Genomic DNA, 17,787 nt, shown 5'->3' with positions numbered 1-17,787 from the left:
GCAAACTGTGGTTTTATTATGCTTTAGGTTTCATATTACTAACTCACCGTGTGGATCCAAAGAACAGAAAGAGATGGTCTGTCATATTATAAATGTGGATGTTTCAGTTGATGGTACTAGAAGTCCAAAGATGCTGTGCAATGTGTGGCCCTCTAGATATAGCTTGACTGCAAAATTCATTAGCCAAATCAGCACTACACCCTTAGTTTTATACCTATTGGCACATATGTCATTTACAACTAGTAATACTATACTCCGAATAGAAAGACATGAGAAAAGACAGAGGTGGCAGAAAAAGGTGATTTGGTGTGCAGGGGCCAAAATCCTGTTGTTTAGTATAGAAAATCACACTAAAGTGGGTCCCCTGAACCAATGGGATTTGGTGAGTCAACTCCACTACGTTCAGTTGATTCAAATGGGCCACCTCTTACAGTGTCTTACTTTAGTGTAGGAAGTGATAGCTTACTATGGAGTTGACATACCAAATAGCCATTGATTCAATGGGTCCACTCTAGTGCAATTTACTATGCCAAGCAACGTGATTTTGGCCACTAAAATGAAGTTGAGGGAGGAAAAGAAGCAGTGAAATATTTAAATGACCTACCATTAGAAAGGGCTAGACATAACCCTCCTTTGAAGTTTTCATTTGATCTCTGCTTCGTCTGGAAAAGGAGCATAAAGACAGGAGAATGGAGCCATTGTAGCCACCACACTTCGGTGGGGACCTGTCTCCTTTCTTTGCACTGTGTTGCCTCATATCTATTTAGTCCGTATAACTCTCTTGATGAGCTACCCCTTTACAGCTTAAACTGATTAGGCTTACAAAGAGCTTTACCTGATGATGCTGGTGATAACAAAGCCAGATGGAACAAAAAGGAAAATAATGTACCTTCCATAAAAGCACCACAAGAGACAAGGCTTAGGGCAACATCAACACCATTGTTTTATTTTCACCAAAACAGACACAGGGAGGAGAACAAGGGCAAGGAAGTGTCAAGATGGGTGAGCCAAGGAGGGAAGAGGCCTGGCTTTGGGAGCAGGCGTGCAAACAGCTATTTGTGCAGCACACATAAAGGAGCGTGCGAGGAGTAGAGATCCAGGCGGGCCCATGGAGAAAGGAGGGTTATAATTTAACAAATATACAGTAGATGGAAACGGCAGGCATTCTTCAAAAAGGAAAACAAAGCATCTGTAGAGACCAACCATACATTAGGCTCTTAAGTCTGAAAACATGGACACTGACAAGAGGCTTGAGAGGAATAGAGTTTAGGTCATAACTTAGAAAAACTACCTTTTTGGGCTGCAGCTCCCAGAATCATCTGGCCAACAAGGAGGCCATCCTAGCTGGGGAGTTCTGGGAAATGTAGTCTAAAAACAGAAAGTAGCTTTTCCAAGCCTACTACAAGAGAAAAGAAAGAGACACACAGATTCAGTAAGAAGCAACAGGCTGCTCCCTATTAAAACTTCAGCTATAGTGTGCAGGCAAAGAGGAATCAAGTGGAAGAAATTTCTTAGCCATGACAGTAAGTGGAAAGTATTGCCCCCTCAAAAAGGAGAGGAATAGGGTTCAGGGGAAAGCCAGCCCTTGAGGACCAGACTCTAGAGAAGAAAGGGGACAAGAACATGGTTGACGAGTGTGATACAGACTCCATATAGAGCCTGATCAGCCTTCTTTGCCCACTTTTCCCATATTTTGGAAAAGTGTCTTCAAGTGCCAAAACCTTGCCAAACGTTAAGAATATACATCTGCAGAATATCCCTTACTGCATCTGTTCATAGCTAAAAATGCTATCATGGCTGGTGGTAGAAGAACTACTGCAGACAAGAAGAACTGCATCATCCATCAACCAGGTAATGTCTGCCCCCCAAAGCCCCACTGAAATCACTTCTTAACCCATTGATTGTGTCTTAAATGCAAGAGTTAACATGATTTGTTAGACTCTGAATGCATTGTTTTTTAAGACCACCAAAAAAAATATTCCCAGTGAGAATGATTATTGGCTAGAGGAATTCTAAAATTCGTAGTCCAAATAAAATATTTTTTTCAAGCTTTGCACTCTACACACAGATACACATAAACTTATTTTTTAACTTTTTCACAGGAATTCACAGAGAAAGCAATCTATGTAAAGCAGAGATGGTTAGGGGATGAGGGACCTAACACAGTCCACCAAAGGATGAGCTTGTGTGAACTTGGTCCTCATGTCAACCCCTCCAAACACCCCACTTCCAACTTCAGCCTTCCCTGCCACCGCCATGCTTTGCTCCCTCAGCTGTGAGGTCTGAGGTTGCTCCTTCTCCTTCTTCGACAGCCTCTTGTCTCTTACCTCAGACAGTGTTGTATTCTGTGCACTCAAGTGAAACCAAGGGACTGCCCAAAGTCAGAAAGGAAGTTATTCCCCAAAGAGATCAACTTAAAAGGGGTTTCAACAGCATGGTTTATTCCATTTTCCCTGGCCAAGCCTTTCTGAGGAATTCTGGGAACTGTAGTTTCCCAGAAATACTCCTAAATCCAGTGGAGACAGGAAGGTCCCTTGCCCCATGGAGACAAAGCTCCCGGGATGGAGATGCAAGGAAGTCGTGATAGTTTGTCTGTAGAGCTGACACGCCAACATCCAAATGAAGACTTCCCACCCGTCGTTATCACAGGCAGTGGGAAGGGGGACATTATTCCAGGTAGAGCCCCACTTCCCCCTGCCTCTAAACCCCCTGCAGGGACCCCCAAAAGATGTGCCCAAAGCTCCAGCCAAACTGCTAGCTGGCTTTGTCACAACTGTTCAGGAAGCAGCTGAAGGGAACATTCTTGCTGCTAACCAAAGCATCACCAGTAGAGGGCAATGGGAACAGTGGAGTCACAATAGGTCTCTCTTCCTCTGGTGAAGGCCCTGTAGATGCAAGGTGGCGTATGAAGCCTCTCCCCTAGCCACCACTTTGTCCAACCCCAGCTGCTGCAGTTTCTCCACCAGATTCAAACTGAAGATGCTCTTCTGGCTGCCCTCTTCAGATGTCCTCCGTGGCCATGGACGCGGCCCCAAGGCCCACTCGGCTAGGCCGTCCCAGCGGCCGCCCCACAGCGAAGGCAAGGGAGGAGGCAACCCACACGGAGGGCTTGAGCTCCCGGGAAACCAGGTCAAGGTTCCAGCTGCCCCCACATTGCCCCACGCTGAAATGCCTCGTTGTGTTAGCAGAGAAACCAGTCCAAAAGGAGAAACTTCTGGCTGCTGCTCTTCCGTCCTCTCATGGCTTGGCTGTTCCTGCAGGGGGAGCTGGGAAGGGAGAGGGGGGCTCAGCCCCGCACCGGACCCACAAGAGGGCACAACCGTATTACAAAGACTGGGGGGGGGGGAGGAAAGGTAGCAACATAAAGACACAAACAAGCAAAAAAGGGAGAAAGATCAGTCCAAACGATTAGAGACAGAAATCACTAGGTTCACAGCGTCTAAACCAAAAGCGGTCCTAGTGTGTGTTTTGCTGGAGTAATTTCAGTTATCCAGTATTTTTTGCAAATGGTGGATCCATTCAGCACTGAATTAGTGATGTGCCCAAGAAGGCAATTGGGGCTGACTCTTCAAAATGCGCAGGGCGAGCTGTGCAAATATTTATCCCCTATACACAGTATAAAAGTTTAGATTTAAGCACAGGGTATGTTGGACCAAGGGGAGATGGAAGCCCACTCTACTTTCATTCCAATTCAGAGCACAACGTTTCTGAATGCTTGAAATGATTCTCAGTTATCCAGAACAGGACAAGAGAGATGGCACTGCTGCTCTTGTACTGTTTTAAAACTATGTTTGTGTGTGTGTGAGGGAGAGAGAGAGATTGAGAGTGACAGAGACACATTGATCCTTAGGTGCCAAAGCCCCGGAGTCTTCTCCTTCATTCCTGTGCTGTTATCAATTATTGTTATTCTCCAGGCAAAAGCTTCTCACTGCAGCTTGGCTGTTGTTAGCTTACCAAGTTTGTTAGCTGTCCATTTCTCTCTGCTCCCACAGCTCCTCTATGAAGTCAGACGGAGCCGGGAGACGTACCCTTAACAGTCCCAATAACTTAGTTTGATACCAACATATTTATTAGTGGCAGTTAAGCTGAGGCAAAGCAGATGGGTTAGCAGTAAAGTCTGGATTTAGGAAAATGTTAGTGGATTAAACTCTGGCTGCTCAGAGGGGCTGAATGGAGCTGCTCCTTTTCGCCACTAAGGCCTGTAGCACGCAAAGAGGGGAGAAAATTCATCTGCCCCCACAAAGGGCTAGAGATTTCTCTGGATAGTTTAAATAGTAGTAACTCTGTTTTCCTCTGCTGAGACGTTAACCTAACTGCACTGTTTCGTTTTCATATTCCAAGATTAGAGGTCCCATGGTTTACTTAATATTTGCATTAACCACAGTGAATTTCCAGAATGGGCCAAAAAATCCATGATGCTTCTTTAGCAAAATTTTCGGTATCACAATATTCTGAAAAGCAGAGAAATGACATGAACAGAATTCCTCTGCCTGGGCGAGGAAGTAAGCGGCTCATTCAGCCCCATTTCTTTCTCTTTTTTTAGTTGAAATAGCATGCTGGCTGAGGGACAAATGGGAGGAAGAGGTGGCAGCTACTATAGGCTGAGTTTAAGTGTTCCATGAAAATATTTCAGGACATACCTCAAGAAGGCAGGTGGGGTCGTCCTATCTTCCAACAGCCCATTCTGCCTTCCTATACTAATATGCTGTTTAATGAGCTGTCAGTCAGATTCCCTTGCTCAGGCACTCACATGCAAGAGAGCAAACCTATGTCTCAGATCCAGTTGCTGCTTGAATGTTGCAGTCTGCCTCCAAACATCATAAAGCAAGAGTTCATTTGAGCATCTGTAGAGTATCTTTTCTTTTGATTAAAGAAAAGAACCTCCAAGACTGACATCACGGAACTGTAGGAACTGAAACTCCACATGGATTCCAACTTCTGTTCACCAATGCCCCCAAGTTCACCTCCCCGTTCCTAGAATTTTAATTTTTCCCAGTTGGGGCCTCCTCCTCCCTACAGCCATCATCAGTGGCTCCCTCATGCCAGCACAGTTCAGGAGGAAATAAGGAGAAGAGTGTTACCCTGTCCAGCTCTTCCTAAGTAGGAGAGAGAGAAAAGAGGCTGGGAGGGGTTTCTTACTTCAAAGCCCCCCATCAATGTGTCAGGGGCTGCAGGAGATGCCCATACCGGGAGCAGCAGTGCCTAGATGCCAGGATCCAACATGGAGGAAGGGAGGGAGATGCAAGAAGACAGTTAAAACAAAGTGGCATACACACAGAGGCACATCCGGACATGGGGAAATCCTCCATGGCAATGATGCGGGGGGGGGGGGCAAAAGCAAGGATGGAAAGTCAACGGGAAAGACCCCAAAATGCTTACCTGTGGGTCACCTTGGTGACCTCGTTGCTAGGGTGCAAGATGCAACAAGTGGTGATGGTGAAAGTAGGCGGGGTCTGGGGCAGATTGTTAACGGAGTGAAAGACTGAAACGGACAGGAAAATGAAGGGTTAATGAATGGGGTGGGAGGATGTGGAGATGGACAGACAGATGCCTGGATACCTGAGGGGAGTGGGGTGGTGAAATTTTATCAATGCTAAAAAAAAAGGAGAGAACTAAATATTCTCACATTCCCCTGTGAAATTCTGCCACTTCTTTTCAGATTATTCACTGAAAAGCTTTACTGGTTTGAAGGCTATTAACATAAAGGGTACCCGACTCCACAGAATCACCTAGTGACCCTGTTTTATTCATCCACTGCCAGGTAATGCAGGGACAGGCAACTTGGGGTCCTCCTGATGTTGGGGAATGCATCTCCCATAAGCCCAAGCTAGCCTAGCCATTAGTTGAGGTCCAACATGTCAGGAAGGTGCTTGCCTGCTCCTGTGAGAGACTTACGATGCTGATACTAAGATTAAATTTTGCCTGCTGAACTCCTTCTATTCTTCTAACCTTCTGCCACAAGACCAGCAGAAGACAGGGACCAGTTAATCTTGTGAAAAGATGAAACAATGGCCATTAGTTTTCAGGTGCCTATTAGCTACTTCTGTGGAACATTGGTCGTAAGAGCCATTAACTAAGGCAGATGACTGAACCATTTGTTTACACCCTCATTATAGTTATAAGGTGTTTTTTTTAAAAAAAAACAGAAGTAGCTAATAGGCACCTGAAAACCATTTAATCTGCAACACAACCAGAATTGGGTCACATCTGCTCCTTCCCAAACGTTGGTCTGCTCTACCGCAAGCCCTGAATCTTTGGAATATATTTACCTCTTCCCTTCACTCACCGCTAGGCCTTTCCTTGGCTTTGGTCGGTGTCGAGGTAGCAAGGGATGGGAAGGAGCTCACGTCCACTTCATCTTCCTCCAGGTCGTTCAGGCTATAGACTTCTTCCACATCTGTGTCAAGCTGCCGGAAATCTTTGGTGAGCACACCGGGCCGCGGGTCCAAGATTCCTGCCAAGTGAGGGCGGGCAAGCTGCTGCCAGTGATGTAGGGTCATGGACCCTAAAAGAGAGATAAGATGGCGGACATGTTTGGCATCATTAGGATTGCCTCTGTTAAAGCCAATTTGCAAAATGCATGCCCAGCCCTGAAAGCATTTAAATGTGCTTTAATTCCAGTGTTGTTTTATAGATGACAGTTCAATTTGTTTGCTTGTATTAATATCAGTAATATTTATATCCTTCCGCGTATCATGAAATCTCAAGGTTGAGTACAGAAATATGGGGTATTGATATTCAAAATTTCTGTTTTCCTTAGCTGTATCTGTTTTTAAAATCACATATTGTGAGCTGCCTTGAGTTCCAGTCCTGACAGAAAGATGGGTCCCCTAGGGAACATGGCCAGGATATGCTAGCTGAGGGATTCTGGGACTTGTACTTCAAAAAAATGCAGGAGTTCTAGAAGTTAAATTTTAAAAATATAACTTTTCCTAAATCAGCTTTTTCTTGAGGAATTCTGGGAATTAGAATCCAAAAAGTAACTTTTCCAGACTCTGACAAAAACATGTGTGAACTGCACAGAGGGATACTCAGACAACACTACCCTTCTCCCAAACTTTATGGATTTTCATCCTTTATCCCACTAACCTTCCAGAGGTTTGATGATTTGAAGCTTCTCCGGGAAGTAAGAGAAGGAGCCCAGAGAGAAGCCGGATCCACCAGAGCTTCCTGAATAGTTGGTGCCAGTGGAGGTGATGCTGTCGTTGGGCGTGAGAAAGCCACTAGAGTCCTCGGCGTCCCGGGCCAGCCGCCTCAGTTTACATTCCCGCTCCATTTCAAAGAAGGAACGTTCAGTGCTGTGGTTTTCCTGGCGAGCAGATAAGCACTGCAGGGCAGCTTCCAAATCCTGCTGGGCAGGCGTGCCTGATGGACCACTCTCACTCCGGCTAAAATAAACCAAGCACAGAAGTATAGGTATAACACCACCCTCAGTATCTATGGCACTTCACAGGAAACAGGCCTCTGCTCAAGTAGCTTACACCCTAACATGAGATCGAAGACAGGGAAGATAATATGCAATGAAGAGGAATAAGTACAGTGGTTCCTCGCAAGATGATTGCTTCGCCTGATGACGAATTCGCTTTATGATAAGGTTTTCGGAGCGACCTTGCACATCGTTTAACGATGTTTCCTATGGGCAATTTTTGCTTTACGATGTTAGGGACCTTGCCTCGCAAGACGGTTAAATTTTAGGTGCCTGTTTTTTGCTTTACGATGTTTTTGACAGATTGGTCTTGCTTCGCTATACGAGTCTCTTAATGGTCTCTGTTTCGTTAGACAGCTGTCTTTGCTTGGGAACCGCGTTTTGCTTAATGATGTTTCCTATGGCAATTTTTGCTTTACGATGACAATCCATTGCCATTGGAACGGATCATCAGGTTTTCAATGCATTTCAATGGGAAAACGTGTTTCGCAAGACAATGTTTTCACTTAACAGCGATTTTTGCGGAATGAATTAACATCGTCTTGTGAGGCACCACTGTACATGAGTTTCACCTGCATGCCAGTGAGTACTACCCTTTACACATTCACCGGATGGCCATGCTGATATGTTGATGTATTGCAGGGTTGCGCCTCAAGCTGTAGTCCAAACAAGCTCTTTTTTTCAAGCTCTGATCTGTAGGTTCCCACTTCTCCTTTCCTAAAGCAGCTCCGTCTCTATAGTTCCAAAGCCCCAGCTCTTATTTCCATAGCTCTACTTCAGACTATACCAGATCTGCAAACCTGGTCACCCACCAAGCCAAATTACAGCTGCAAGAACTGGTTGGGTTAGCCATCGCGCATTTGATTTACCACACCTGCCAAATCAATCATCAATCAGGTGGTGATAAAAGCCCATGACTGATGACATCATCCGCTTGCATGGGCCTCACTTTACACAAGAGGATTTTGGGCAATATATCGTTCCTGGGAAAATCGGTTTTGTTCCTCTCCGTAATAAAGAATATGGATACAATGCTGTGGGGGGGGGGGGGGAAGGCTCTCTTGGACTCCACGCAGGATATCCCACCTGCTCTATATACTTGTGATACTCACTGGGCATCGTCAGCAGGCTGGCCCTCCTGCCCTTCCAGCCCTCCCACCGTGGGACTGTCCGATCCATAGTAGCTGGTGCGAGGCGTGCTCAGGTGGCTGCAGCTCAATGAAGAAGGCTTTGGAGAACCTGGAGGAAGACTCAGCGGCGACTCTGCCCGTGATCTGGCTTTTGCTGCCTGCTTCACAGCTTTCACTGTCTCAAAGACCCGACGGAAGCTCCTGAGAGGAAGCAACACAGAAGGCAAGGCTGTAGTCAGTCCTTGAAAATGAACAGCAGGCTTTGGGTCACTCCTTCTGACAGTGTGACACAACAGCCCCCAAAGTTATTGAAACACCAGAGTTTCAGTCAAACAGAGTTGCCTGAAGGCGGCCAGCAACCCATAGGTCCCTTGCCAGTGGTTTCCTTCTGCCTGTAGCCATAAAGTCCTACTTTCTGGATAAGGCTATCCTTCCAATGTTAGCTGTCCCTGCTTCTGAATTTCACCTCCAGACCCCAAGCCTCATTTCCATCTTCCCTCTTCAGATGGCGGTGTATCCATAACACCGTCATCTGAGACCTTCTTATTCTTACAACTGGTTTTTCTCCTTGTGTCTACACTCTACCTGCTTAACCTGGAGTAAGTTACCAAAAGAGATACACCAGGCTCCTTCTTTCATATTCAGGAAGTTGCTGAAGACAGCATTATTTAAAGCTGCCTTTACCAACTAAATCTCCTGGATGCTGTCAACTTTTTTTTCTGTACAATTTATAGACATTAAGGGTTGTTTATATTTATGATTTAAATACTGTTTGTGTACTGCCATGTTGTTTTGAATGCATGCTGTTATGTGGGGTCTTATGGGTTTACATTTTTAACCCGCAAACTGCCCAGAGTAGTGCTTGCACTAATGGGACGGTATATAAATCAAAGATTTCCCAGTGTGACGGACTAGAATTCTGGAGAACAGAGTTCGAATCTCCACTTGACCATGGAAACTAAGTGGGGGAGTGAAGCAGGCAAAATCACTCCTTAAAATATCTTGCTTAACTTGAAAGCCCTATTAAGGTCACTCTAAGTTGGTTCTGACTTGACAGCACAAAACACACATATAAATCAAATCAATCTACTTTGTATTCTACTCACTTGTACTCTGAAGAGCCACAGCTGTCCGCCCCCTTTCTCATTGTGCCCTTGATCTCTGCAGCCAGAGAATCCTGTAAAAAAATGTAACGGGGTGGGGGTGGGGAAGAGAGTTTATATTGGCAAAAAGTACATGTACTTGGAAAGCCAGAGGAGTCATCTGTTCCTCTTTCATTCCTGCTCCTTAGGTGAAAATGGAGTGGAAAGTAGAGCTAAGTCCGGAAAAGCTTTCATCTGACGTACAGTATTCAACCCAATATCTAACAAATGAATCCATCTTGATCACCCTTTTAAATCAGGAGTGGACAGTCTTCAGAGATCTGGGAGCCGCCCCTGTGGACGACCTCAGAGGGCTGCTCCCATCTCCTTAACCCAGTTGATCACTTCTAACTTTGGGACCCCATTCCAAACCTAAAGAGACACAGGGTGCCAAAATGCTGCAAAATGGCCACCTGTGCCTGCTAGAGTCTGGGACTAAGAACAGCCATTAGGGGGCAGAAATTCTTTTTCACAGTGAGGGCATGGATCAGATGGAGATTTAGCTCATGCTTTGGACTGCTTGTGGCACAGTCTTGTTTGAGTTGTTAGTCTGTGATCATACAACACACAGAAAATTGCAAATCAACCCGAATCTGCTCTGTGCCCAATCTGGACCTTTTTTCTTTCTTTTTTTTGGGGGGGGGGCATCCACTGGCAGGGCTATTCTATGTTGGAGCTGGACTGGAACAATTCCAGTGCGCATGGAAGCATTATTAAGGTGATCATTCCCAATGAAACGACCCTTTCCAGCATCATCAGACACATGTTATATCACCAGCTGATCCTACCCTGAGTCAGGGTGGTAGGATGACAGCAGAAAGGGTCACAGGCAGCCCATAGGCTGCACCTGGCCTTCCACAACTTCAAAACAATTAACTGCATTAATTTGCCAGTGAGGGTTACTACCCTAGAGTCTGCAAATGGAAGTAATTATACTGCAGTGCTCAAACATGGCTAGATTTCACATTAGGCGTGGGGGACAGGGATATAGATTGTGATCCTGATTCACTCCTGAACAGGCCCTAGTTGAATTGCTCGTTATTGAGGCAAGTGAGGCGCTGGCCCACCAGATGATGAGGCTGCTCCCACCCATCCCACTCCTGCCTGGCTTCTTACCAAGGGCAGGGGGCCTCTGTGTGTGTGTACATGTGGGTACACACCATATGCCTGCCATTGAGTGGGTCTGGGAGAGTGAGAATGACACACAGGGAGAATGTGGGTCCACATGTGTCTGTTTATGCCTTCCGCCTCACCAAACCCAGTAAGCACTGGCCACTACTGTCCCAGCTCAGATGAAGCCCTGAAGAACGCCTCCCGTTCCCTCCTCTCTCTCTCCTGCTCTCTTAGGACCAGAAGCTCAAAAAGTGATCCTGCATTGATATTTCAGGCTAGAGACAGCAGGATGAAAGATGCAGTCCCTGTGCCAAGCCTTATAAGAGAAATCCTTCCTTACATGTTAAATGACATTCTTCTTCTTCTCTCACCCCAATATTACTTAGCAGAAATCAGTAACAAAACGGTATTATTATTGCCCGCCCACAGTCCCGCACAGTCCTCACCAGGGGTAAGAAAGTTGGGGAGCTGTGGCGGTGGATGGTGCTGTTTGGAAGGCTCCGGTTCCGGAGGTTTTTAATCTCCTCCTGGGCTTCCTGCAACATTGCTCCACATTCTGTATATTTCTCCTGCAGATCCTGCAGCTGGAGTGACATTGTGGGAGGGAGAACACAAGTTAGAAGTATGTGAGAAGGCAAGTGAACTAACTAAAGGGGTGGTGGTGTTATGAACAGGACACAAGGGATTCCCCATTGAACACTTTTCTTCTTAAACTGCTTTGCAATCAATAATTGCGCACCAATTAATACACTGTTGACATATTCTGGTTTTAATGGAAACGCCTGACGAAGCTTGAGTCATGTCTTTCAGCTGTCATATCAGCCCCTATGGTAACTCCTTAAAATTTGCACCGCAAGCAATACAGCTGCACTACAGAAAAACGAGTTCAGTCACGTCCTCTGGTTCTGTGTGGCAGAGCTACAGATCTCTTAATAGAGAACTCTTTGCATTGTTCCCAAACTGGAATGACTAGAAGAGTTTGCACGGGGTGAGTGGGGTAAGGAAGCCACAACAGGCTAGTACAAGAAACGATTCAGGTCACACAGGAGTGTTCCACTGTTCTCACCTTCCTCTCCAAAAGATGCAATGGTTTGCATTGGACTAGGTCTGGGCAAGCCCAGGCTCTAATCCCAACACAGTCACACATCTTGCCCCACAATAAATGTTCAGGCCACATCCGGAGTAGACTAGTAAGCTGGCTATAGTTCTGTTCTGGGACTGGGAGACCCGGATTCAGATCCCTCCTTTGACACGAAGGTCATATTAGCTGATCTTCTGCTGGTCTCTATTTCTCAACCTACTCTACACCGCAGGGTTGTTGTGAGGCTATGATTTAGGAGGAAGACCGTACACACTTCTTTGAGCTCCTTGGCAGAAAGGTGGGAGAGAAATGGAACAGCCAGACAAATAATTAGCCAGACAAATGTAATCTGCCACTCCTTGCTCCTGGTACCTACCTCACTGCGTAGCTGTTGCTGGACCTCCTTGTCAGCAGTGCGGTGTTGCTGCAGTTCCTCCACTTCAGAACCATACTGGGCAGAGAAAGTAAAGAAAACATCACCAAGCATTTACCAAGCATCCTTTGCATTGACTAAGGCTTCTAAATAGCCCCATGCTCAAGGTCTAGGAGACCGATCTCTGCAGCATGGCCATGCCTGTTTGCAGGATCTGGGAAGGGCTGTCATTCAAAGATAGCCCCTCAAGAATTTTTTGAAGCCAGAACAAAGCCAATGCATTCATTTCAGTAAAGCATACAGAACTTGTTTCTAATATAAATAGCCTATCTTCCCCTCCCCTGGAAAAATGATATTAAGAGTTCAATACACTGATAAAATTCTCCTACTCGTTTGATATCAGTTTTCGTAAATCAACAGTTAGAAACCTCATTCAGTGTCAAACTAGACATGGCACACAAATATCTCAAATCTAGTGGAATCGTGGAATCTTAGGTCAGCGGCCATCCTTCAGCCTGATCCATTTCACAAGCATCTCATGGTGGGGAAGACACCCCTTGTTACATCCTGCTAAACTCTCTGAGAAAGGTCGCACAATAAATAAATGTTCATGTAAGGAAAAGATCCCTAGGTAAAGATAAAGGTTCCCCTTGACATTTTTAGTCCAGTTGTGTCCAACTCTAGGGGGCGGCGCTCATCCCATTTTTCAAGCCATAGAGCCAGCGTTTGTCCAAAGACAGTTTCCGTTGTCACGTGGCCAGTGTGACTAGGGAACGCCATTTTACCTTCCCACCAAGGTGGTACCTATTTATCTACTTGCATTTACATGCTTTTGAACTGCTAGGTTGGTGAGGAGCTGGGACAAAGCGACGGGAGCTCACTCCATCGCGTGGATTCGATCTTACGACTGCTGGTCTTCTGACCCTGCAGCACAGGCTTCTATGGTTTAGCCCACAGCGCCACCACGTCCTCTCCCCTTATGTCCAAACCATGTTCACCCTTTCTGCCAGTGGTGATTTATTTCTGATTTCAGAGTCCAGTTGAAGAAAGATGGAGAGATGCAGAGCAATTAAATGAGAGGAAGATATAGGTAGGAAGTGACTACTTTTATTTAAAACATGCATATTTTGCCGTGCAATGAATGGGGAAAAATTCCCAGACATGGCCAAGCAGGGTCTGGGTGATGGGACTTGTAACCCAACTCATATAAAGGACATCCAGACAGGGATAGCTAAGCAACAAAATTCCATCTGGGGCAAGCGAGAGAAGTCTGTGCTTTATCAGCATTTTGATTTGTTAATGTGTATGTTTTGCTAGGGGGAAGAAAGTCGGTGTGAGAAACATGTATGGAAATGTGTGAATCACCTAGAAAATAAGCTTATTCTGTAGACTTTTGCCTTTTCTACATTCTCCCCAGAGATCTGTTTTGATGGCAAGGCAGAAAAGCCAGATGGTGCCCACCCTGAATTAACAGAAAATGCATCAACAATGTGCAGCCTTCTTATGAGCAACCTACGTCTGCTAGCCTAAAGTATGCATCCCTCTGTGATTAAACATGGCAGCAACTAAATGTGTTTCACACCTTCTGACAAGGCTCACCCTGCTTCCCTCCATTGTGATGCCATTAAATCAAGGAATAGCTTCTAGAAAGAGCAGCGAGAAAAAAGGAAGCAGTGTCATCCTATCATCCAGCCATTCTTGCAGAACTCTCAGTATTCCCATCACAGCCAATGCAGTAGATGCCTGTTGTGCTTGAGAGCCACTATTGGCCAGTAGAGATGCTGCCATTGCTCATCATCAGCCCACATCCCCCGAGTTGTCTTTTGACTGAACAGGAAGAGCCTTGTTTTAGGATGAGGAGCCATTACTGTTGGCCAGTGAATCAAGCCCCTCCCCGTCTCTGGCTCCAATCCAATCCCTCTGCTTACCATACGGCACTTCTGCTGCAGGTCTACCATCTGAGCCAGGAGCTGGCTAATCTCCTCCTGCTGGCGGGCGGTGTCTTCTGTCTTGCGGGCAAGCTCTTCAGAGAGCAGGACGACTTCTCGGCTGGCATCAGCTACACAAAGGGGCGAAAGTGCATGGTTACCATACCATCCATCCTTTGATGAACCCAGGAAGGTGAAAGGCCAACAGCCAAAGCCCATCAACCACAGTCTGATCCCTGCTCCATACAGATTTTCTGCTCCTGCCATCTGTCCCATGCTTCTCCAATGACTGTCAGGACCACCCATAACATGAATTCATTTGAAGCTGCCCTTCGTGTTATCCCAAACAACCCTCCATTAAACCCCAGTGATTCAGTACAGTTAGAACTCTGCTATGAAAACTGCCTCTACCATCTTGTACCATAAGAGAAGACTGGGACTAAAGCTAATCTCATTTTTGGAGGAAATGTATAAGCAAAAATGTATGCAAATATGTTATGTGCTGTCAAGTCAAAACTGACTTATAGCAACTTGGATTTTCAAGGTAAGTGACATAATTTAAGGAATGTTTTCACCAGTTCCACACCCCCAGAGAGATAACTGTGCTTATAGTGCCATTTATTTTAATACTGTGAGCTGCCTTAGCTCCCCTCATCAGGACAAAGGTGACCTACAAATGATACAAACAAACAAATAAACAAAATGAAATGTATTTAAATAAATGTATTTTTAAAATTAATTTTTGGTAACAAAATAACAAGCAAATAGAACTGTGAATATTTTAATCACACATATTTAATAGATAAGTCACAGTTATATGTTTATAATATTTTAATATATTACTCTTTATGAGCTTTACAATATTGGCAAATAGTTAATGATGCCAGAGGTGACAGAGGGCTGGTTATGGGAAGGTGGAATAATGTTTGTTCCCTCTCTTGGGTTTCTAAGTCTGCAGACATCGGGGCATTTGGGAACGTAGTGCCTTTAAGATGTTGTCACGCGCCAATAGGTACCCGCCACAGATAGCGTCACCAAAGGACAGGGATGATGGGGACTGTTACACAAAACATGTAGAGGGCCACAGATTCCCCATTCCAGGTTCACCCTGATCACTTGTGATTCCTTGAAGGGAAACCAAGGCCTAGTTTTATTTCAGAATGCTGTTTCTCTATCCTTATTCAAGAAGCCAGGTAGAATACAAAGCTGAATGAATCACATATTATATTGTATCCTTTACTAGAAGGCATTCTGGCTTTCCCACTGGAGCATTTGGCGTTATAAAGGCCTACTAGGGAGAAATTCTGTCTAACCACACCCATCATCATCCCCACCACCATTCTGTCAGATTGGGACCTACAGAATTGCTCCACACAGTCGATCATCAGCTTCTGCTCTTGTTCCTCATACTGACAGGTTTCTGTAGCAATGCTTGCAACCTAGGATGGAGACACAGAAATGGATTGTTGTCATTCCTCTGGATGTTCTTTGGGAAGCTGTGAATGTGTAGCAGTACTTCAGATATTAGGAGCAGCCTAATACCTGGAGACACTCTGGATCATCTTCCATATTCTTAGGGACTATTCTGTATTTTCTGGGAAATGGTCCAAGACCCACAAGTACCACACAAACTGTTCCCTGTGATGCGTCTCCACTTCAACAAAAGCACCTCCACACGGGCACAGATGCTGCATTCCATAGAAAGCCCCAGATGAGGTGATACTGAAACCTCAAATGCCATTGTTTCTTCCAACTTTTGAGGGGGAAAAACTGAACACATCCTAAAGGTTACCTTTGTTCATAAGAGCAGAACCCAAATGTAACCTTTTCTGAAATTGTTTTTAAAAAGGGGAACGATCATGAATGAGGGCTAGTTCTGGCTTAGGAACTGCCAGTCAGCAGTTGCTTCTTTTAATTTAACAAGTGCTTTTCAAGATAGCACAGCCTCCAGTTAGTCTCTCAATTTAACAGCTGGATTTTATATTTTCAAACATGAGGGATCATAAGGAAATAAATAAGTTGTTTAATCCAGGGACAGCCTGAAGCTGTCAAAGAACCTGGTAGAGGCTAAACTGAAAGCCTGTAGCCAAATCCCACATTTCATCTTGAATCTTTGCTCATACAATCTTCATTTCTTCAATGTTAAGTCACTGGGTTCCCCACTCTATTCCCCCTTATTCTTTTTATAACATCCAGCCTGATGAAGAGATCTAGACAATTCAAAAGGCTGTCTGTTTTCCATGACATTTGAATAGGCCTAAGCTAAAAACTATTGTCCTTATGCATATTTTGGAATTTATTAGAATCCTTTTTTTTCACTACTAGTTTTCAGCAAGCCACAAGATAATTTTCTCCTCAGAATTAAAGTACAGGGACCATACATGTATAATGAACTAAATACAATAATGTACTGTAGATCAATGGATTTTCAATCTGCCCATTGTTATTTACACAGCAGTGTATACAGACAGTGTGCTTTACAGCAGAAGCAGACAAACTCGGAATAAGACCCACCACTGTCCACAAGGAGATCACAATTACATGCAAAAGTACTGCCTAAGGAGGCACATCAGTTGCTTGATCCATGCAATCCATGAGCCTCGTGGCGCAGTGGTTAAAACGCTGTACTGCAGCTAAAACTGTGCTCACGACCTGGGGTTCAAATCCCAGGTAGCCAGCTCAAGGTTGACTCAGCCTTCTATCCTTCCGAGGTCGGTAAAATGAGTACCCAGCTTGCTGGGGGGGCAATGTGTAGCCTGTATAATTAAAAATTGTAAACCGCCCGGAGAGTGCTTGTAGCGCTATGGGGCGGTATATAAGTCCAATAAATAAATAAACTCTTTCCTACAGCATGGGGGCCATCCATCCAATATCAGACGCTGCACCACTCCAGTCTAGCGTGCTTAGTTTCCTTTGGATAATAGAGCTCATAAGACATAGATGTAACTCCATTTAATTGTTAGAATTTCCGTTTTCATCAATACAACGTTGGTTTGTTCATGCAATGACAGGTGTAACCTGGAGAAGTTCCTGTTCTTGTGTAGGCTCTGCAAGGGAGCAAGAATCCAGATTTTCCAGAGTGCTTGCTCAGGTGTAGAGCCTACTTATGAACACCAATCTCTCCTCTTCAGATTCCTCTGGCATCATGTGACCAAAGTGATGATGGAAGGGAGGGAGGCACAGCATTTCCCTCTATCTGTGCTGATGAAACAAGGAATTCTAAGAGCTAAACAGGGCAAGGGGCTTTTAAAATATCTATTAACAAAACTACAGAACACAGAATAAGAAAATATCGTAGTAAGCATCTGTAGAGTGTTGCAGGATTGTTGTGCAAATCTAAACATTGGTTGTCATCCACTTTTCTTTTAGTTTCTTGTTATTTATTATTTACTTAACTTATTGACATGTCACTCAATCCTGGGTCTGGCTCCAGGGTAATTTAAACCATTAAAGTAACAAAACAATAGTAAAACAAAGAAAGATAACAAAAACCAGACAATAAACAAGATTTTAAAATATCCAAATGTGAAATACTGGGAATATAAGAAGGGCTTTGAGGCTAGCACCTCAAAGACTAAGTGACAGGACAGCTTC

The 17,787-nt window shown here is 44.9% G+C and overlaps 1 protein-coding gene across 3 annotated transcripts in view; it reads right to left on the bottom strand.

Moving 5' to 3' along the window:
• Nucleotides 1-919: 919 nt before the first annotated feature.
• Nucleotides 920-17,787, bottom strand: part of HAP1 (huntingtin associated protein 1) — a 67,377-nt gene continuing 50,509 nt past the window's right edge. For 2 of the 3 annotated variants that reach the window (XM_078377870.1, XM_073004272.2), the window contains 10 exons: nt 15,554-15,632; nt 14,194-14,324; nt 12,269-12,343; nt 11,258-11,395; nt 9,663-9,733; nt 8,539-8,757; nt 7,090-7,388; nt 6,287-6,505; nt 5,380-5,482; nt 920-3,333 (listed from right to left, as the gene is read on the bottom strand). In XM_078377870.1, the coding sequence (XP_078233996.1) occupies nt 2,853-3,333; nt 5,380-5,482; nt 6,287-6,505; nt 7,090-7,388; nt 8,539-8,757; nt 9,663-9,733; nt 11,258-11,395; nt 12,269-12,343; nt 14,194-14,324; nt 15,554-15,632 (1,815 nt within the window). In that variant the 3' untranslated portion in view covers nt 920-2,852. Of the gene's footprint in view, nt 3,334-5,139; nt 5,203-5,379; nt 5,483-6,286; nt 6,506-7,089; nt 7,389-8,538; nt 8,758-9,662; nt 9,734-11,257; nt 11,396-12,268; nt 12,344-14,193; nt 14,325-15,553; nt 15,633-17,787 lie in introns of all 3 variants that reach the window. The other variant, XM_073004273.2, reaches the window with a different exon arrangement.

This window comes from Pogona vitticeps, chromosome 6 (assembly GCF_051106095.1).
Source record: "Pogona vitticeps strain Pit_001003342236 chromosome 6, PviZW2.1, whole genome shotgun sequence".
Taxonomy (NCBI): domain Eukaryota; kingdom Metazoa; phylum Chordata; class Lepidosauria; order Squamata; family Agamidae; genus Pogona; species Pogona vitticeps.
This window is presented reverse-complemented; position numbering and strand designations above follow the sequence as displayed.